Genomic DNA, 22,954 nt, shown 5'->3' on the forward strand with positions numbered 1-22,954 from the left:
TTTGTATTATACATATCACACCACACAGTGTATAATAATAAACTAATATCATAATTTAATTATGAATGTTACTTGATGGACGAGTTTGGGGGGCAGAGCTCCCCACATTTATTACTTGTTTTAAATATGTTGGGGCTGAAGCCCCCCTAACTTTAAGGTCTAGTTACGCCTATGTTCGTATGACGTATTAGGCTAGACCGTTTACATTAGTTCGTTCTGTAGCATTCGTTAGTGTTCAGGCTTTAATATAAACCCAGCTTTAAAGCTGAAGAGCTGAAGCAATTGATGAAGTGAATAAAAAAAAAAGAAAATTAAATGTTGTACTTATTGGTGGATATTTGGTCACATCCATGGGGGGGGGGGGGCTTAGCAATCTTATCCATTAGCGTAAACATACATTTTTAAACGCTTCAACCTACTAACTAGTGGCTACTCAGTACTCCTACTTTATTCTAATAGAGGCACCAAGTATATTAAAATACACAATTTGTTTTGACATCTATTGTGGTTTGTTACATTCAGGGGGGGGGGGCTTAAACTCCCAAGTTCCCCCCAATATCCGCCTATGGTTGTACTATAATTGTTTAATAAGTTTAATTGCTTGTGGTTTTTAAATAAAATGTTATATTCTATTTTATTATTTATTATTTTAATGTGTAAGTAGGTACTTAGATTTAAAATTATTATTTTTTTATCTCTTCCCCCATACAATAATTATGGATACGCCAATGTCTATAAACTAAGTACCTATAAGAATTATAATAACATTTCAATACATTACTCTTTAAATACTAATAAAAACACAATATTACACATATTGTAATATGACATACAAGTCGTCATTAAATTTGTCATTTTAATTTCAATATTGTCGTCTGAAATATGTACATTATGATCATGACCCATTGACATTGAAAGGGCACAACAACAAGAATAAATATAATACATAAATAATGTTGTGATGTTTATCTTAAAATAAAATGATACTTGTATGAATAATTCATGTTTGCCATAATTATTGCTCTTATAAAATGTAATGTATAATGTATTGGTTTATTTTTTTTTTTTTACCAGGAGCTCTATTACGTAGAAGTTCTCTAGACCCCGAAACCCGTCGACTTTCCCTGGGTACCATATCCAACTCGAGAAAAAACTCTGATGGCCTTTTAGATCCTACACATGCGGCAATATTGTTCCGAGATTCCAGAGGAGTAAGTATTCTTTGTTGAATACTTGAATGGAATGTATTTTTTACCTATATATTCAATATTTGTATTTATTTTTAGCTTCCTGTTGCTGATCCATTCTTGGAAAAAGTAAAAATAAAAGACCTGGGTAAGTTTTCAATTAAAATAATAAAGTTACTTATAACATGCTTAGTTAAATATTAATCGATAACTATTTAATTTTCAGTCGAAGACGAAAGTCAGATTTTTGTGAAATTTTTTCGCTTCCATAAAACTTATGATCTCATACCAACCAGTGCAAAATTGGTTGTATTCGATACACAGTTGATTGTTAAAAAGGCGTTTTTCGCCTTGGTCTACAATGGTGTGCGAGCTGCTCCATTATGGGACAACAAGCGTCAACAATTTGTGGGAATGCTAACTATTACAGATTTTATCAGAATACTACAAAAGTATTACTCCTCGTCGTCTTCAAGTATGGAGGAGTTAGAAGAACATAAGCTGGATACCTGGAGAAGTAAAAAATAATAATTAATTATAATTTTAAAAGTATACAGAACAGTTTTTAAAACTAACATTTCATGTTTTAGACGAATTACATCAAGAACGTCCTCAAGAATTAATATCCATTGGCCCAGATATGTCATTATATTTTGCTATTCAAACCCTAATAAATAATAAAATACATAGACTTCCAGTAATTGATCCAGCAACTGGAAATGTTCTTTACATTGTGACACATAAACGCATACTACGTTTTCTTCTTCTTTACGTAAGGGTATTGAATTTTTTTTTTTCAAATAATTGTTTTTTATTAAATAAGTAGGTAGTGTGCTGTGTTCTATAATAATAAACCTTGCATTTACATTTCAGATTAATGATTTACCAAAACCAGCATATTTATCTCAGAGTCTAGGAGACCTAAAAATTGGCACTTTTGAAAATATAGAGACAGTGTCCGAAGAAACATCTATCATATTAGCATTAAAGAAATTTGTTGAACGCAGAGTATCTGCTTTACCTATGGTTGATCAAGAAGGTCGACTTATTGATATTTTTGCTAAATTTGACGTTATTGTAAGCTGATAACTCATGGAATAAAAGATCAACAATTCAAATGTGTTTGATTGATATTTTATGTTATTAGAATTTAGCTGCAGAACGTACATACAATAATTTAGATGTTACTCTAAAACAAGCCAATGAGTATCGAAGTGATTGGTTTGAAGGTGTACAAAAATGCCATCTGACTGATACATTATTTAGTGTTATGGAAAAAATTGTTCGCGCTGAGGTAAGAAAGTTTAAATATTAATTTCTTTACAATTTTATTTATTATTTTCCAATTGCTTTTTCAGGTGCATAGGTTAGTAGTTGTGGACGCAGAAGACAAAGTCATTGGAATACTCTCATTGTCCGATATCTTACACTATTTAGTACTTCGACCTTCTGGTATGTTTAAATAAGTGACTATTCTTATGATTTACATTCTTTTATAATATTTTTTTACTACTATTTAAAGGAGCTGATCGGTTATTGAAAGCGAAAGATCTATATGAAAATAATGTGGACAATTCTAAGCCTTTAAACTCAATTATGGAGCCAATACTATTACAATCATAATGTGAGCAAATATATTTTATTTAATCCTGTGACGTTATAAGTTGTACGGGAACAGAATTAATAGTCTGCAGTCATAACGCCGGATGATCTGGTTTAATTTTATTTGTACAAGTATTATTTACCAATGTAGTATTATACGACAGCGCTTTAGAGACAACAAAAAAATGTTCATTCTCTAAGTATTAGTTGAAAAATGTATGTTTAATGCCTTTTTTTTATTATTATTATTATAATTATTATTACATTTTTTTTTTAGAAAGAACTAGTCTGAATTTTTAATATAAATATTATTTTATTGTCTAAAAGTTCTACATTAAAAAAAAAAGCGTTACGTGATTTTTCAAATGACCGTGTGATATTGTCAAATGAAGAGCTGTTGAAATATTATATTTGTTATTTAATATATTAATAATAATATTTTTTGACTATTTATCTTATGTACAATGTACATGAATACATTATTAACACACCAAAATATTTTTCAATAGAAAATATACCTATGTAAAACATTTTTTTTTTTTTTTGTTTTCCAATTTTTTTTTTTTTTGTAGAGTTTATAATGTATACACGAGTGTATAATAAAATGAATGCTGATTGCTATAAACCTTTATTTAAATTTTTATATTTTTTGTTGTTTTTATTTCGATTAAAATGTACATGAAGCGTTTTCTATTAGAATAATTATAAATTTACAATTTTTTTTATTAAATACTTGTGACATCTCATGTCAACGCAATTAATCTAAGAAAAAATCACTTATGTATTTTAGCAATCGCCTTAGCTTCCGCAGTTAAATTTTATACTTATACAAATTACTGATGATTATATGTACAAATAAAAAATAACACATTGAATAAGTATATTAATATATAATATATTATATATGTTTTAAATATATTATTTAAAAATGAGTGTTTGTTATTTTCTTTAGTAAAATATTTTCTTATTTCTGTGATGTTTTTACTTCTAGGAATTGTAGCATTATTGAAACCAGAGTATATCGGTTATATATATAATATATTGACTTAAGGATCAAAAAAAAAAAAAAAGAAATTATAATATTGATCTTAATTCATGAAATATAGCAAGAAAAGAGAGGATGTAATAGTATTCATAAACGATAAATAAATAACTAGATTTTTAATTAAAATAACTTGGGTATAATTTATTTTCATTTCCGTTTTATCAATAACATGATTTTTATTCTATAATAACATGAATATTTAATAAATATATATAATTTTAAAGCAGGTATAGTGAATATGCACAACCTACTAAGTATTCGAGTAGATAGATACGTCATAATGCAACGATTAAATAATATAATTTAACAAATACATTATCATTTTTTATTTATCTATAAAGAATAATAAATTAAATTAAATAAATTATCATTTAACATAAACAAATAACACTATAAACTTAAAATAAAAATACTATAAATTTGTATACATTTAGGTAACGTTGCCAATATTATTAGATTACCATAGGTACATTGGTGTTATTGAATCATTATAATTTATAATTTATGTTGAATAAATTTACCATTTTAACCAATATCGTAATATGGTATTACTAAAAACACGTCCTAACCCTCAAAGGTGTAAAATTAAGGTAAATCCTAAACGGAATGTCCATTGCGTCCATCTTTCATTTTTAGAGGTAGGCCCCTTTAAAAATATACGGGCCAATACTATATTGGTATTTTGTAATTAATTGGGGAAATATTATCATAAAGGTATTTTAAGGTTGTGGTTCACTAAATTGAAAATAATAATATTTTAATCGATAAATTATAGAAAAATGTTGAACTTATAGGTACTAATAATATTTTAATATTTATTATTAATATCTTAAACAAGAATGCAAGATGATCTAAATTAAAACGACTATTTTTTGAGTTAGGTACCCACACAATTTTGTTTTCAAAGGATTTAATAGGTTTAGAAAATAATGATTTAAAAATTAAAGTAATTAGGTACTAATTAATCTATTAAAATTTTACAATTTACAATTTGTAGGAAAGAACATAATATTATAGTAGATACCTATATATTCTAGAAGTACCTATAGTCCGCGACATGAAATGTGGCCGATGACCGTCGCGAACCTAGCGGCCGTTTCGCCTAAGTGGTTCATAATCTAATTAAATAAATTGCCGCGTTTTTTTAAATTAACCATTTCAACGCGTAATCAACACGGTAACTCCTAAACTCCAAAACTCCTATACAAATGATTTTATATTTCAATTTTAATAGTGTTAACAAAGACGTTATACACCATAACCATTATTTATTATTATTTTATCATTATATTATCTATTTATAATTACTTTTTTTACACCATTATGAATTTTTAGATAGAAATCAGGACCGAAAGAGTTAAACATAATTTACTAAAATTACTATAATTAATTTTTTTATTCAAACCAAACAACAAAAAAAATTTAAAAAAAAATACAAATACAAAAAATTTTTAATTTAATATTATTTAAGACATATGTTATCCGTGGTTTTCTTCGTCAATATCTTCTTCATCATCACTCCAGTCACTGTCATCTGGTAATATTGTCATAATTATTGGTTCTATCATGGTGTCCCTCATTATTTCATTTTTGTTGTCCTCGTCCTGAATTTCTTCTGCATGACGAACGCATTTCGTCCAGTCGTCTATTGTTACTGCATCTAATGCCTCGTGTGTTAACCGCTCAATATCAACCATTTTAAAAGTATTGTTAAATTTCGCTACTTGGCCCTTAACTTGAGCCCAAATTAACTCAATTGGGTTATACTTACAGTGGTATGGTGGAAGACGGATTACCTCATGACCCATTTCAATTGCAATGTCATCCAGCTCATATTTTTTTTCACGTGGCAATAGGTTTTTAACTTTTTGCCGAAGTTCAGGTAATGTTTCCAATGGATGGAACTCAATATTTTTTTCATTTAACCATTGTTGTACTTCGGTTTTTCTCCAATTACTTTTCGGATATTTGTCTCTGAGGATTGAATGGTAAGGCGCATTGTCCATGACTATAACTGATGGCTCTTCTAGATTTTTAAGCAGTTGAATAAACCACTCTTTGAATACTTCACCATTCATCTGATTATGATAATCCGTGGTATTTCCGGTATTGCTTCGAAATACCAATTTTGACCCTTCTATAAACCCGTAGCGACTACATCCTGCATGGCATACAATAAGTCGGCCTCCTTTACCCGTCGGCACCTTCAGACCACCAGAATTATTTTCATTTTGCCAAATAAGGGTGCGTGAATGGTTTTGGTTTACCCACGTTTCATCGAGATAAACCACTGGACGATCGTCTTTATTTTTTCGCAGCGTACACATTTGTCGTAAAAATTTACACCGAAGTGCGACGATATCATTCCTCTCCATTAAAAACATACGACCATCGTTACATCTTTTGTAAGTAAATTTTAAATTTTTTAGGAGCCTTTGCATTGATCGAACGCACCCATTGTAATTTGTTTTTTTTTTTTACGACATTTAATATTAATTGAGCCGTTGGGTACTCACCCCGGTCGTAAAACTCGTGGACAGTTCTCCTCACAACATCGGAATCGAAATCATCCAGCTCCGAAACAGTTTTTGCTCGTTTATACCCTTTACGTGGAGAAACAAATGTAGGTTCCGCACCTGGTGTTTCTGGATTAATATTATTTTTTCCTTCAGCACAAATCCGTCTTACAGTACGATAACCCACACCACAAGCTTCGGCAGTAACAACTTGCGCATTTTTAAAAAAATCAGCAGTTAAATCTGACTTCTTTGATAATTGTTTTAAAAATAAATACACACTATGAATAATTTTTTTACTCTGACTGTGAGTATCTGAATCGGAAAACGACATTTTTAAATGGATTAACACGGTAACGCAGGAGAAAAAACAGTGTAAAAAAATAGTTGTTTACGAGCGCACAGTACACAACATACAAAAAGATAAAACACGAGTGCCATAAAACGTGTTTGTATTATGTGCATTACTGTATCCCCTACCACAGCACATTCTGCAGCTGCCCTCCAGGCATTCCAGAAGATCAGCTAAGGGTGCACAAAAAAAACCAGTCTACTATAATGTATGGAATACACATTGCGCGCAGATGCATGGCACTGCGACCGCCGTGCGCCGGGCAGGAGGTGGTATAGGTTGAGAACCAATGGCTAACAGGTAGGGAAGCCGCAACGGGTCGCGGTACAAATCGGCCACTTTTCGTGTCGCGGACTATAGCATATACCGATACCTGCACTCTGCAGCAATGTCAATTTCATATTACGTTAAAACGTAAGCTACCTATATAAATATAGGTAATAAGATGGATAAATATGGCTATGGATATTGGATAATATACCTAATACAGTAGTACCTATAGGTTATATAACCTATAAATAATAGAAAAATAAAAAAAAGAAGCGGAACTCAAAAATTACGAAATAGGCAATTAAAAAAAATACAGCAAAATGCATGGAAATTCGAAACATATAAACCGTTTTACCTATACTCATTATGAACTATAGAATCGTATCTTATTTTTTATATTTTATATATTTGTTTAGTACAACGGCAGCAGTGATAATTTGTTATAATATATGGGTACCGGGCACGAAATCATCGTAAGGGAACGATGTCGATGGAAAACGAGATCCTACTTAGCTCACTGTCGATGGTCACGTTGGATCTGTCATCGGGCAGGATCAAGTCGGCTGAGGTCAGAAACCGATTCACGCACCTCTCCGTGAAGTACGCACTGTGCATGTTCAGGCGGTTTATGGTTCGTCCACGGAGCCTTTCCGACAGGACGTCTATCCAACGGTCGCCCGTCACCGTGGAGTCGCCCAGCACGACCGTCTCAAGGGTGCCCCGGTGCGCGTACAACAGGTCTTCCAGGAACCGGACTCCGACGGAGTTGTGGTCGGCTCGGAACCGCCGTAGCTGCCCGAACCCGGCGTGCAGGAACTTGAGGTCGAAACGAGAGGCGAGCGAACATTTCAAGTACATCACGTCCGTCACGTTGCAGTACACGGTGCCCAGTTCGGCGAGCGTGTACTGGTCTGCCTCCCGGATCCGGACGCCGTGCAATACTAACGTGGTCAGACAGTCGACGTACGTGAACCCGTCAGTGGCGTATGCGCACAGATTGGACGAGATTATCAGCGTGGTGATGTGCCCGCAGATCTCCGCGTACCGCGCGCACAAGTAGAACGCGTTCGCGTAACCAATCCGCCTCACCGGACCGCCAATGCCACTATCGTCGAACTGGTCGTAGCTGTACTGCACTAGCCGTGCAGTGTACTCGTCGGACTGCCAATGGAACATCAGCGACCGTTCGTTTTCGTCGCGGAAGTAGAAGAATTCGACAGCAGCAGACGCGTTCGCGTGGTGCATGCCTACCCGCTTTAGCGTGCAAGCGTCTGACGCGATTATCCGCGACCACCGGTCGCACACGAGCGGTAACGTCGCGACGAACTCGGTGGCGGTCAGCATTCGGAATATGCACAGCAAAATCTCGTCAGGCAGTGCGTTTATGGACAGTCGATCGTCGTCCATCATTTTAATATAATATTGTTATCATGTGCCTTGTGCCTATGATTTTCATCTTCTTCTCCTTCGCCCTTCACTCCCAAATCGATCCTTTACATGCGCCTGTGATTCATGGTAATAATATACATTATACTTAATACTATATTATTATATATACAGTGTGATCACGATTTATGGTAACACTAAATATCTCAGGTGCATGACCTTGTATTGAACTGGGGTTTTCGGGAGGTGATAGGGAGCACTTAAATACATATTTTCAGACCAGTTTCAAATTTTTAGCTCACTCGGTACGCGCATGCGCCATACAACTTACTTTTTTTTTAAATGGCAACCCCAGTTTTTTTCTGCAGTTTCAGGCAGAGTATTTTTTTTTAAGCATTTTTTGTATCAACAGTTTTTTTCTATTTTCAAAACTGACCAAGTTAGAGTAAGTCAAAATTTAGATTTATGCATAATTCGTATTTAATGAAATTTTTATTTATAACCACTGGAAATAATAAAATAAGTGCCAAATAAATGTTTAATTTACTTTATCTGTTTACAAATAATAATTTATTTTTACAATATGTTTAGTAAACTCTTATAATACGATTACAATTTAATAGTACCTAATATTAATATTAAATAAAAAATAAATTGTATTAAATACATTTATCTTATGAATTGTTCAAAATTTTCGCCATTATGTTCTAAACATGATTCAAGTCGCCTCAAAAATTCAGTCGAAGTTGCCGCCTTGATTTGTTCTTCACTTAAAATATCACATGCTGCTTGTATTTTGTTTTTTAAGTCCTGAAGATTGACAGGTGGATCTGCATAAACCACAGTCTTCAAATAACCCCATAAAAAGAAATCCAATGGCGTTAAATCTGGGGATCGTGCAGGCCAAGGAATGACGTCAAAAGTACCAATCCAGCGATTCGGAAATATTTGATCTAAATGTCGTCTAACAATAATTGCATTGTGGGCTAGTGCTCCATCTTGCTGGAAAAACATACGTTCTCGTGTGTCTAATGAAACATCATCCAACAGTCTTGGTAGTTCATTGGTTAAAAAATTAAGGTATCGTCTGCCATTAAGTGTACCATCATAAAAGAACGGTCCTATTAGCTTTCCACCAACTAACCCACACCATACATTAATTCCCCAGACCGTTTGAAAATTAGTTTCACGTGACCAGTGTGGGTTTGTGTCATCCCAGTATCGATGGTTTTGTTTATTCATAATGCCATTGTTAGTGAATTTTGACTCATCACTCCAAAGAATATGATTAACAATCATAGGATTATCATATAATTTAATATTGAACCAAGCTATAAATTCCAATCTACGAATAGAATCTCCTGCGCGCAAATGTTGGACAAAATCTATTTTATATGGGTGCATTTTGTGTTTTTTTAGAATTTTTTGGACATAAACATATGAAACTCCAATTTCGCGAGCAACATGCCTAATTGACGAACGTGGATTAGTTCTTATGTATGCTAGTACCTGTAATTCTGTATCGTCATCAAACATATTTGCTCTTCGCCTTTGTTGGTTCATTTGTCTGCCAGGAAATCTTCCTTCCTGATTTAACCCTTGTAAAAGTCGTAAAACATAATTAAATGGTGGATGGTATCTTTCTGGGTATCGTTCGGCATATGTCGCAGCGGCTAGGCGTACATTACGCTGACATTCACCATAAATTAAAACCAACTCAACTTTTTCAGCGTTATTCATATTTAAAAACGTATAATTTATAAGAGTACTTAATAACTAGACATACACAGGTAACGCTCACACTTTAGTACAGGTCTAGTTACAGAATAAAAGTAAAATTATATTTTTCATCAAACTAAATACCTTAATAGTTACATTATCTGATTGTCTTATCGTTATTTGAGCTATTGTAAAACAAAACAAAATTCCACTACAAAAATAGTTAAAATTGTAATCGTATTATAGGAGTTTACTAAACAAATATTATCACATACTCTACATATTGACCAACAGTATTATTAAATTATTATTTGTAAACAGATAAAGTAAATTAAACATTTATTTGGCACTTATTTTATTATTTCCAGTGGTTATAAATAAAAATTTCATTAAATACGAATTATGCATAAATCTAAATTTTGACTTACTCTAACTTGGTCAGTTTTGAAAATAGAAAAAAACTGTTGATACAAAAAATGCTTAAAAAAAAATACTCTACCTGAAACTGCAGAAAAAAACTGGGGTTGCCATTTAAAAAAAAGTAAGTTGTATGGCGCATGCGCGTACCGAGTGAGCTAAAAATTTGAAACTGGTCTGAAAATATGTATTTAAGTGCTCCCTATCACCTCCCGAAAACCCCAGTTCAATACAAGGTCATGCACCTGAGATATTTAGTGTTACCATAAATCGTGATCACACTGTATATTGGTATTTAATATAACATAATACTATTTCTCAAAATATACGAGCCTACGAAAAAATACGAATTGTATATTTTATATTATATAGGACTTCACGTCTTTTGCTACTTTCAGCTTCGTTCTATGATTCTGAATTGAATTTTTCCATTTCAGATTACAAAATGAGTACCTATATCTATTTAATCGTGAAAATCGTTAGCATGTACCTAATGCAATGTTAATGTCAACCCCGTGTTCAAGTCGACAATATATGTACCTAAAAACATTCATATTTACCAATACATTATTACATTATGTTAACATGTAATATTATAGTAATTAACCTAATAATTAATATATGCAGCGTTACATTTTTACATAACCAACGGTAGAAAGTTATAGTGAAAAAAAAGCTGGTAAAATAAAGGCACGTAAACCCGTAATTATTATTTTTTTAAATTTTAGAAAATTTTGAACTTTTATGTCATAGCATTTTGTTATTTAAACCTCATTTTGGATTGGTTTGTTTCAAAAGATGAAATTTTCCAATTTTTAATTTTCTGTATTAAATGTTAATATTAGTGTAAAAGCTTTTTGGACATTTAAGCATACCTATACATATCTACTAGTTTTATAATAGCAACCCCGTGTTATACAGTGATGTAATATGTTTAAAACCTACCTACCTAAGCTACATATTATTATCCTTCGTAACGCAATTATTCATTTTTTATGTGAAACATATAATGCGGCAGCAAGTAAAACCGATTGTGATAGCCACGTGCGAAACATCTAATGCTTCATATTGAAAATAAAGAATAATTTTTCTTAAAAAAATCTGAATATTTTGTTTTTGATTATACCACGTTTATTTCCTTTAGTACGTAAACCATTCAATTTTCTATAGAAAATAATTACGATGTTTCACATCTACCAGAAGTCCTGCAAGTTGCAACGGCTCACTTTTTTTATTAGAGTTAATAATTTCTGTTAAGAGGGCTGTAGTCGATGAAAAAAAGTGACTTTTAGACCAATAAGCTAGACAAAACTGGAAGAATCTGGTTTGACAGATTTTAATTTTGAAAACGGATTATGATTGATCAACAATTTTACTAGGGAATGATCGAGGCGATTTTGAATATTTTTTTTTCAGCTGTGATATCCAAGAATAAAAATATCGAAAAAATATGATATTTTTGTATTTATATTATTTATTATGACACTAACAATCATTGGAATATTCAAAATCGCCTCGATCATTCTCTAGTTAACTTGTTGATCAAACATAATCCGTTTTAAAAATTAAAATCCGTCAAACCAAATTCTTCCAGTTTTGTCTAGCTTATTGGTCTAAAAGTTATTTTTTTTTCATTGACTGGAGCACCCTCCAGCCCCCTTAAGGTTTATTTTATGATACGGAATTTAAATATATTGAATAACATTATAACAAACAAAATTAATGTTTAGATTGGTCAAATCTACATTAGTTTTGACTTTTGACAAAACCGACTGCAGCGCCCTTAAAATATGCACATTCAAAATTAAAAAAGTTAAACCGCGCATCCAATTTTTTTAAATATCCATGTAATATTAATTATTATAATCTTTATTAGAAGTCAAATTTTAAAATTATGATAAAAATTTTATAAATTAAAAAAAAACTTATGGTAATGGTATAGTTAGGTATACCTATAATATAGGTATCCTATAGTATAGTCTATAGTTCTATACCTTTAGGTAAAGAGCCTAGATAATAAGAGAGTGGTCAACTGAATAGATATCAGCTGAATAGATTCGTCCAATAAATTCCCGCGTTTTTTTAAACCTAAAATGTATAAAATAGAAAATAATATAATTTAATAGTCAATTTATAAAATATTAAAGAAATATGCTTAGGTACTGCATAATAACAGCAACTAAAATAATAAATTATTGTATAATATAATATGAAATATGGGTGTAATAACTAGATATGTATATTGTATATATATGTCTTAATTTATAATACATAACTATAGTCCGTGGTACAAAATATGAATACGGGTATTATATAATTATGCTACAAAACAAAATATTAATTGTTATATATTATTAAAATTACATTGTAGTGTAATATAACAATTGACAACTCATGTATTTAACATTGGTAAGATCTTAGATCATATATAATGGATGGAGCTACTTTAATCATTTGCTGTGTCCAACATAACCTCCCACTTATTAGTTATTTTATAGTGATTGTTGGCAAAACGCATGCGCAATAACTCGTTGTACCTTGAAATTAAATGGATAATGGGGGGGTTATGTTGAACACACCTCGGTATACGAGAAATACACACATAGCTCCTAGCTCCATCCATTGTATATGGTCTAAGGGTAAGATATATACAAATTTGGACGAAAAATAGCGTCCATTATCAATGATAACAGACAGCCAATAGAAAATGTTCGCCGAGTTGGCCACTCTCTTATATACAATAAAGGCTCTCTACCTTTGGGTGCCTATCGGCTGACGGCTATTATTATTTTTATACTCACAATCCAGTAGGTATAATATTCACTATTTACATATACACGAATACACAATATAACAATCAGATATCATAATATTATCATGACAAACGCAGACCGTTTAGATCGTCACCATACGAGTCACCGTCCTAATTATAATTTCTTTTTAATAAATAATAATGAAATATCCTACTTTACACATTATATGATTTCCATGAACGAAAGTTAAAAACTGCTATAAGTACCTAAGTAGGTATCTATTTAATATAATTGTATTATTTCCAATGCGTATTATAATCTAGGTTATTAAGAACTTAACATACCTAGGTTCCTACTTTTAAAGTTTAAATTAGGACGCACCTATAAGCTTCATACTTATTACTTACAATATTAATTATCTTGAATACAGTCTGCTTACATTTATTAATTTTAATTTTTGGTTTTGGTAAATGGACGGTAAGAAACTAATAGCACGATAAAATAACAAAATATAAATGTTAGGTATAAATGTATAATAATGAATAAATGTTTTAATGTTTAGCCTTTAGCGTATAAAATGTTTAAACTCACATAAAATATCACTGTAATGAAATTCATCTATTCTGTGATATCACTATATGTGATACACTGATACACTGATAACTGTTTACTGATACTATTTTATAATCTATCATAAATTCATAAGTAACAACATTTTAAAATTGTCCTAAATTATTTTGTCCACGATATCTTAAATCGTGATCGTGTCTGTGAAATAGCTGAAAGAATTATTTATTATCTATGGCAGCAGCAGGCTTCCGTCACAGATATCTATATTTATCTATTATGTGGTCTATACTAACTATATTCTGTACTACAATAGTACAATGTGTCCCCAAGTACATTATTGCCACTTCTGATAAGAAAGGTAACCCAATACTGCATATTCTATTGCCTATGCATATCTTAAAAGGAGTTTTTGTAAACATTAAAATTATCTAAGATTTAGGCTGTTGAAAGCAGATACATGGATATCAGATATATTGTGGATTCAGGTAATATTCTATATCCGTCGTGAGTGATGGGTGGCTGCGTGTGTACTGTGTAGTGACCACGACTTACGATAGTAAAAATCTGAAGAAAAATGCACCCAGTACGGTGGTACCAAAATATACCAAAAGCCCGATTGTAATTTTAAAAACATTTTCGAGTTCCTAAAGAAGGAAGAGAGGGTCAGCCACCTCGATCATGGACGTCACGTTCTACCGAGGAGTAGACCTTATGGGATGGCAGGTACCTCACCTCGAGACCCTAAGTGACCACAACTACGTCTGATTTAGCAAGGTCAATCGGACTCAAGCCCCGGTCCAAGCTGAGCTTTCCACCAACGCTCCCCGCGGCTGTTCCATAAAGAAGCTGAACCCAGATGCCTTGCACCGCTACCTCAGCACCGCGTGCCTAGGTTCTTCAGTCGGAGCCGCATGCGCCGAGAAGAGGTTCTTCAGTCAGAGCCGCATGCGCCCAGAAGGCCCTATCCTCGGCTGAATCACTTGACACGTTCTTGTTCGGAGCCTGCGAGGCATCAATGCCCAGGAAGAGAACGGGTCCCCAGAGCAGGCGACCCGTGTACTGGTGGTCAGAGAAGATTGCCGAGCTGCGGCGACTGACCCTGGCCCTCCGCATGCGCTATCAGACCTGCCTTAGACGCTCCGGCCAGCCTGACGTCCAGGAGGCGAGGTTCTCCTACATCGCGGCCAAGAAAGAGCTCCTCAAAGCCATACGTGAAGCAAAGAGCAGATCCTGGGCTGACCTCTGCGCTTAGGTAGATACCGACTCCTGGAGCAGACCATACAAACTGGTCATGAAAAAGTTAGGCGTCCGAAACCCAGCTGCGGATTCCAGGGGCAGGGAGGCTGCCATCGCGAATTCTCTCTTTCCTGCGGCCCCCGTGATGAATTGGGACTTGGCTCCATTTCCAGCGGTGCTCAACATCTTTCAGGCGTTCGACCAGGTCCGGAACACCCAGGAGTTCACCAGTATCATCCCGGAGTTCACGCCAACAGAACTCAGTAGAGCCATCAAGAGACTTGCACCGAGTAAGGCGGCCGGACCTTCAGGAATCCCTAACGAGGTCCTCAAGGCTCCCGCGTCTACCCAGCCTCGTGATGTCCTCAGGATACTGAACGACTGCCTCGGAGCGCTGACATTTCCACCCCGCTGAAAAAGGACACGGCTAGTGCTGCTCTGCAAAGGCCCGGACAAACCCCCCTGACGCCCCGTCCAGCAACAGGCCTATCTGTATGCTAGACACCCCCAGAAAGTTGCTTGAATGGCTCCTTTTCAAAAGGCTCGAGGAGCATCTTGATGAACACGGGGGACGGAGAAGGGCCCTGAACCAATTTGGATTCAGGAGGGGAGTCAAAATCGAGTCGGCAGTCAGCAAAGTACTCCGTATTGCCGCTCAGGCAGCCACCACCCCAGAAAAAAAGCCTTTGACGTTGGACGTGAAAAATGCTTTCAACTTACTGAGGTGGCCAGTCATCGACGCCGCCCTGAGGAGCATCAACACCCCCGAGTATCTAGTGGAGATGCTTAGATCCTGGCTTTCGGACAGAGTGCTGCCGACGGGCGAAGAAATGACAGCAAGGCCAGTGACCTGTGGAGTCCTGCAGGGGCCCGTGCTAAGTCCGGCTTTATGGAACGTACGACTCCCTACTAAAGATGAACGTGCCTCCCGGAGTGCAACTAGTAGGCTTTGCGGACGATCTCGCGGTGGTGGGAATGGCAGTGACCAGCCAGCTCCTGGAAGACAGCATCAACCCCACACTTACGGCGATCGATAACTGGATGGCAAGCAGGGGCCTGAAGTTGGTCCACCATAAGAGCGAGGCGGTGATCCTCTCCCGCAGGCGGGTGTTCGTCACCCCTCGGCTTATGGTTGGTGGTCACCAGATCACCATCCACAAAAACAACACCGCCAAGCACACCCTGTTTGGGTGTCCTACTGGGACGGGTTTCGTGAGTCCCTGAGCACCCAGCTAGGTTATCGACCAAGTGCCAGGGATCTACCAGACATCCTCTGCGGTCCAAGGTTTAAACAACTTCCAGCGGACCCAATCAAAAAGTCGGCGATCCTGAGAGAAGCTGAGGCTTCAGGCTCTTTTATGGAATGCATCCTCACAGCAAAGGAACAAGAGGAAAGAACACGGTAGGCCGCCGAAGGCAGAGACTACCACCGGATCTCGGAAACTGAAACCCTAGTTAAGATTCTATGTAGCCGAAGGCAACCTTGGGAGAGTAGAGGCTCTCGCACTGTCATATATAATATAACTGTATTGTTGTTGTAATAGTAGTGAGTAGGAGACTGGCCTATCGCCTATCACTACTAAAATAGGATATATTTGATTCATTTCAATAAACTATGGGGGCCGGAGAAGTATTGGCAAACTTGGTTCCTTCTCCGGTTCTCGATATCACGGTTAGGTGCCTCGATCAGGGCCTCGAAAATCCTAAGAACAGACCTGCTTCGCATGGTTGCCAAAGTTGTTGTTGTTGTCAAGTGCATGAGTGTGCCGTGAACTAAAAAAGGTTGAGAACCACTGATATAGGAGGTATATTAAAATAAAAGTTAATTTAACATCACCACTAAATGATTCAATTTTTAACATATTTTTTATTACAGATTAAGCAATCATTTGAACATGAGAACTATATTACAATTTTGTTTATCTTTCAATTAAAATAATTTGGCAAAATCAGGATTAAAAATTATGAAATAATAATTTTGGAAAAAAACATAGTTACAATAGCTTATTGTAAGAAAAACTATTTAGTGTCACATAATCAAATCTCAGTTTCTTAAACATAATCATATCAATAAAAACAGTTCCTTGAAATATAGAATATAATCTCAAAAATATTGGAAAAGAATACTACTACACCTTAATTAATATCACAGTAGTTTTGAGGCTTTTATTAAGTCATAGCAATCAGATAATCCTTGAACCTGGTTTCAGCAATGGAGTTCGTTCTTGTAAATTGGTGTTGGTTTTAAGAGCAGATTGAGAAATTGAAGTACTAGTGTTATTGCCTCGTTCGTCAAGTTGTCTAGAAGAACACAAAAGATGTGAGTATTATATTATTAATTATTTATATATTTATTAAATTAATGTGCAATTACTTTCTATGAATGCTATGTAAAAGCAACGCGCTTTGATTTACTTCTATTGAAGTTAAATAGTCATTTGTAGAAAATATTGATGAGCGCATAATAGAACTACAATTGATTCGGTTTGGACGACCAGTCAACCTAAATAATCAAAAAAGTATTATTAAAATAAAATAAATATTGAATTAACAAAAATATAACATACCCTTCTTTATGCAGTAACCTTGTGCTCTGATCAAGCCCAATTAAACAGGAAGGTATTTCTGCAATGTTTAATGTACTACCACCAATCATATCATGATGTTGAAACTAAAAAATAAATAAACAAGTATTGTGTAACCAATAGTTATGTATATTTTTTTAAATTAAAAACTTACTGGGTTTATTATAGAATTGCTGGTGGATGAATATTTTTGACGAGTCTTAGCAATTATTTCATCTACAAACTCTTTAGCTTCAATATCAACTGGATCCCAAGTAGGATTGCGTACAGAAAAACTGAGAAGAGACATTTCTACTTTTCCATCTTCAGCCTGATCTACTTGAGGTAATTTTGCTGTAGGGGTTCCCGGCGATGAAGGGCCAGGGGAACGCCAAGCTGGATTACCATTTTTGCGTAAATTCATCATTGAAAAAGCACATACATCACCAACTCCTGCTACTTCTGCAGTATAATTACGGTAAAAATCTACGATTTCCAAGGATCTGGGACGAAGCCAGAAAAACAGTATAAATGGTGTGACTAGTGGGGATATTAATTCATTGAACAAATAATTCTGAAAACAAAATATATATTACATATTAAATTTGCATTTTTCCTAAAAATGTTACGTTACTTACAGCTTTGAATGGGAAAATTTGGGAAAACTGATTGCTGACTTGTTGTGTATGAGCTTTTCCAACCCATGAATCTGGTAGGTAATGAACTTCAGTCAATATAGCGGTCATTAATGATTCTTGGCAAACAATTTCCTTATCATCATCAACAAGACTTCTAAAATTATAAAATCCATTATTCATTACAAATTAATTAATCGATTGCAATACTAATATTTACATTATGATATATGTTTAAACTAACCGACAAATCAAAAATAATAGTGATAATCCACTCAATATAGTTATCATGTGTTCAATCGATAAAATGCTGTCGTCATAAACAGTCATTGCAAGTATTGGTACCATAATAGCACTAGTAAAAAACATTGTATTCCTAAAAATTCAAATTAATTATTATATATTTGAATGTGTTATTAATTAATTAAATTGGAATTTAACCATACTTTGCAATTATAACGCTAACAGGTGCTGCAAAACTTTGTAAATATTTAGCTGCAGGCACATACGCTCGACTAAGTCGAGCACTGAGCTCATGGTCCAGTTCATTGAAGTGGCGCAAATATATTTTTGAATATAAGGACCACATACGTATACTGAGTACACTCGGTTCATTTTTTACCATCTAATGAATACAACAATAAATTTAAACAATTAAGACTAATATTATTAAACTATATATCTTACTTGAGCATTGTCACACAACTTGTAAATTAATTGCCAAGTAAAAATTACTGGAGATAGCAATATATTAATTAAAGCAACCCAACTAATAGTTTTACGCATTGACCGTGCCAACTCCAAACGCTTTCCAGGTTGTTTATATTCTGGTTTAAGATGCCAATTATTTTCAAATGGTGACCACGGACCCCCTGAAATTATTATATAATTATTATTTAACTTAAATATTTATACATTTTAAAAGATATTTTTTTTTTTATACAATTTAGAGTACCTTATATTACTATTTGTAGTGAAAAATAACATTTAGTTCTTTAAAATACACAATTTATAGTATATAGATTTCATGCTAATAAAAACAATACTAGGCCTACCCTATCGGTGTCATAATTATGAAGGGGGATTTGGGTGTCATATAATTTTATAGAAATAATACAACAAAAACTTGAATCCTCTATGCTAGCTATACATAATGAAGATGATATTAATATGTAATAAATACTATTGCATAGACAATAAATACTATTTCATAGATAATAATATTATATATTATTAAATTGCAGTATGGTGGTAAAAAAATAAACCACTGAGCAGTAAAAATTAATTTTATTGCGGAGCAATCACAAACATCAGCAACATGTACAATAGATTATGTATAACTATATCAATTGTATCTGAATATTTAAAAATTATGTAATTATTTGTTTCCATGTATACATACATTTTATGCATGCATTTATAATATACATATCACAATGGTTGTATTGAGAGATGCTTATTTATTTATTTATTTTAGATTAAACGGGCGCAGGCCCAATTACATACAATAATAATAACAATCATTCGTTAGAACAGTTTAAAGAAAACAGTGAAACAATATACAATAATTAATACTTCTAGCCATCGGCGCAAATAGAGAGGGGTTTGGGGGGACTTAGTCCCCCCAAATTTCGGTCAAGTTCTCAGTTCAAAATCTAGTAAATAGTACTAATTTGTATACTCTGTGGTACTAAGCAATATGGCCTATGAGGAGGGGGGCTTAAGTCCCCCCAAAAAATTTAGTAAATTTGTGCCTATGCTTATAGCTAAGAATGGATAATTCTTAAATGAGTTAAAGTTTGGTGAAAAGAAAAGATCAATTTTTAATTCAATAATAGTTTTCATAATTCTGTTATGGGGGGTGTTACTTGCCTAGTTACTAGTTAGTTATTTCATTACTAAGATAAAAAAATTAAATAATTTATAGACCAGGTGTTTCAAGCAGGAATATGAAAGGAGAAACGACTTCAAAAAACAGGACAATCAATATTACCATTGAGAAGCTTGTATGAGAAATATAAATCTAATAGTAAACAACGCTGCTTAAGTGTTTCAAGGGAAAGATATGTTAGAATTGGAGTTTACGAAGAATGCGGCTCTCTAGGTATGAAACAATTAAAAGATAGGAAACGTAAACATTTTTGTTTACTCATATATATTTTTATAATATTATAAATTTAATATAATATTTATTCACTATTTTATAATGTATAACAAAATAGAACATACTTTTTATGTTATCTTTTGATTAGATTATTAAAATATACATATTTTATTTTATTACTTACAGAAAAGCAACAAATTTAAATTGTACTTCATTCCGTGAGAAAAATAGATTACATCACCAAGAAATGGTATATTGAAATGTGTAGGAAGCACAGATTTATTCACAAGAGCTATTAAGTAGTTTTTTGTTCTAATAAATAATGAAAAAGTAATTAGATACAAAGATACAATATTAGACTATTTATAATATACTAAAGTACCTTAAAATACGTTGATAAATGTCAAGTTCTGTAAGATCCAGTTTATGTATACACATATTTTGTTCTTTTTGTGCTTCTATTACTTTGTGTATAATTTCTCGCCAAGTATAGTTTTGTAACTCTTTCTAGAATATAAAGTTTATTTTTAATTTTTTAAACATTCTAAAAAATATAATTTAAATTATTTTTTTAAAAAATCATATCTCACGTCAGGTATGTGTAGAGCAACGTTATAAAATGCTTTGATATCAGCAAAATGATACGCAACATTAAACACTTTCATAAGCCGGAAAAAAGCAAACATTAATAGTGGTATCATGTATAGATATGTGAAAAATGTAAATTTGCTAGTACATTTTGAAGCAGGGAGAAAAACATCAGATAGGCGTACTTTATCAGTACCATTCATTACTCTGCTTGAATCTGCTGGTTTGTCTCTAAATATTGAATAACAATTTTAAATTAGTAATAAATATAAGAGTATTGAATCTGTACTTTATTGACCAACCTTTAAAAGACTAATTATTACATTTATAAATTTTTAAAAGTTATACATACATTTTAATTTAATAAATTAATAAAAATTAAGACAGCAACATCAATTACAATTTTTAGGAGACAAGATATGTAGATTGAAATCATAATTAATTTTGTACAGCAAACTTTAATTTTACAATAAATTAAAATTTCAGTGCAACAAGTATCAAATAAAGGTGATACAATTTATGACTCATCATTAGTTAAGTATAATGTGATGTTTTGTAGATTACTGTTCACAATTGTGACAATAACTGACTACGATAAAACAATTTAAATTTAGGGCATATTAGCAGTATTAACATCAAACCTAAAATGTTTTAACTTAAAAGATGTCTTTTAGATATAGGTAATAGAATAGTTAATTTATATTTTGAATAAAAAAGGAGTTTATCAAAATAGACTTAATTCATATTTGCAATATTATTATTTAAATTCATTTCAATGTAGTTACTAAATGAAATGCAATATTATACCTGAAAAGTACTGGGTAGTCAATGCAGTAAAACAGAAATAGGGAAAACACCAATAAGAATATCACTTGCAAGAGATCTAGTGTTGATTGAAGAATGAGGCAAATAAAACCATGTCTCTGATGGTAAAGATAGATTCTTGTAAAAAATGTATCCAAGTCCTCTATGTGATTCCATCGGTCTAAAACAATTTATTATTTAACATTAATAATAAATTAATATGTACAGATATTACAGTTTCTATTGAATAGTATATAAGTATATAAGTATTATTATGTCTCCTTCAAATTGAATGTCAACATTTTAGAACACTTACTTCTAGCTATATTGGGAGTGAACTGGAAATGAACTTCTTCTTCTCTTTCAGAATTAAGAACTTGATATCCAGTTTCAGGCATTTTAATGTATAAAAACAATAATAATTGTTGCACGATGGAACATACAATAAAACCTACCAATTCCAAATCACTGAGGAAACGGATTAACTAAATAAACAAAAATTACAATTACTCTAGAATGTTGCAAAAGAAAAAACAAAGGACATAATGGTAGGAGGTCAAAGTGTATAGACTTATATTAATTCAAAAACCTTTGTTCTCCAGAACCTTCAATGTGCAGGTACTCTTGGCTTAAGTGAGATCAGCGTTTTCTATTTACATCTGATGATGGATTTAATGCCCCATTGTTTGAAGAACGAGATCAAATAAGACAACTACATAATAAAAAAATTGTTTAATATTTACGAAATATATTATACAACAGTGAGAAAAATTAGTTAAAAATAATCAAAACTGCGCATTTGATCATTGATAATATTATCGTCATGCTGATGCTGGTATAAACCACACTAACCACATTATTACCACTAACTTTAAACTTCAAGTCCGTCCACCGCCAGGACCTCACACCAGCTGAAATTATGAAATTTGTATTTACTATTGCCTATTGGTATTTAGTATTTACTATTTAACATTCGGAATTTATCTTCATCATACAGCAAATAGATCACAATTGAACTAATACTAGCTTTAATCAACTATTAATGTTCCTAAACAAATTATTTGATCTGTGGTACCTGCTTAATAGTCTGATGAAAGCCTATAGATTTTGAATGATTATAAAATTATAATATTTTATATTGTACAGTCCACAAACTACGAACCATGACATAATAATAATAATATAGGTATTATCATATAATTTGTG

At 33.0% G+C, this 22,954-nt stretch overlaps 4 protein-coding genes across 10 annotated transcripts in view; 1 reads left to right on the top strand and 3 right to left on the bottom strand.

Moving 5' to 3' along the window:
* LOC132947242 (5'-AMP-activated protein kinase subunit gamma) overlaps positions 1-3,721 on the top strand; it is a 46,190-nt gene extending 42,469 nt beyond the window's left edge. For 2 of the 4 annotated variants that reach the window (XM_061017483.1, XM_061017484.1), the window contains exons 8-15: positions 1,075-1,211; positions 1,287-1,335; positions 1,414-1,704; positions 1,778-1,965; positions 2,061-2,264; positions 2,335-2,481; positions 2,546-2,639; positions 2,710-3,721. In XM_061017483.1, the coding sequence (XP_060873466.1) occupies positions 1,075-1,211; positions 1,287-1,335; positions 1,414-1,704; positions 1,778-1,965; positions 2,061-2,264; positions 2,335-2,481; positions 2,546-2,639; positions 2,710-2,810 (1,211 nt within the window). In that variant the 3' untranslated portion in view covers positions 2,811-3,721. The remainder of the gene's footprint in view (positions 1-1,074; positions 1,212-1,286; positions 1,336-1,413; positions 1,705-1,777; positions 1,966-2,060; positions 2,265-2,334; positions 2,482-2,545; positions 2,640-2,709) is intronic. The other 2 variants (XR_009664865.1, XM_061017485.1) reach the window with 2 other exon arrangements.
* Positions 3,722-5,201: 1,480 nt separating this feature from the next.
* Positions 5,202-13,875, bottom strand: LOC132947248 (uncharacterized). Of its 2 annotated transcripts, none has more exons than XM_061017500.1 (2): positions 13,687-13,875; positions 5,202-8,475 (listed from the first exon to the last, which is right to left on the bottom strand). In XM_061017500.1, exon 2 carries the CDS (start codon positions 8,380-8,382, stop codon positions 7,441-7,443), a length of 942 nt encoding a protein of 313 aa, XP_060873483.1. In that variant the 5' UTR covers positions 8,383-8,475; positions 13,687-13,875; the 3' UTR covers positions 5,202-7,440. The 2 variants fall into 2 exon arrangements, with proteins under 2 accessions (XP_060873483.1, XP_060873482.1); XM_061017499.1 differs by having other exon boundaries at positions 13,655-13,875.
* On the bottom strand, positions 5,313-6,209 carry LOC132947511 (uncharacterized). Its single transcript, XM_061017818.1, has one exon. The coding sequence runs from the start codon at positions 6,207-6,209 to the stop codon at positions 5,313-5,315; it is 897 nt and encodes a 298-aa protein (XP_060873801.1).
* A 3,022-nt stretch (positions 13,876-16,897) lies between the features above and the next one.
* LOC132947245 (autophagy-related protein 9A) lies at positions 16,898-22,556 on the bottom strand. 3 transcript variants are annotated; one of them, XM_061017491.1, is made up of 14 exons: positions 22,406-22,556; positions 22,065-22,233; positions 21,752-21,929; positions 20,947-21,175; positions 20,739-20,863; positions 20,541-20,668; positions 18,940-19,124; positions 18,699-18,877; positions 18,497-18,628; positions 18,256-18,409; positions 17,793-18,191; positions 17,621-17,724; positions 17,428-17,556; positions 16,898-17,354 (listed from the first exon to the last, which is right to left on the bottom strand). In XM_061017491.1, exons 2-14 carry the CDS (start codon positions 22,144-22,146, stop codon positions 17,237-17,239), a joined length of 2,142 nt encoding a protein of 713 aa, XP_060873474.1. In that variant the 5' UTR covers positions 22,147-22,233; positions 22,406-22,556; the 3' UTR covers positions 16,898-17,236. The 3 variants fall into 3 exon arrangements, with proteins under 3 accessions (XP_060873474.1, XP_060873473.1, XP_060873472.1); XM_061017490.1 differs by having other exon boundaries at positions 22,354-22,539; XM_061017489.1 differs by having other exon boundaries at positions 22,338-22,539.
* Between the last annotated feature and the right edge of the window lie 398 nt (positions 22,557-22,954).

This window comes from Metopolophium dirhodum, chromosome 6 (assembly GCF_019925205.1).
Source record: "Metopolophium dirhodum isolate CAU chromosome 6, ASM1992520v1, whole genome shotgun sequence".
NCBI classification, from domain to species: Eukaryota; Metazoa; Arthropoda; class Insecta; order Hemiptera; family Aphididae; genus Metopolophium; species Metopolophium dirhodum.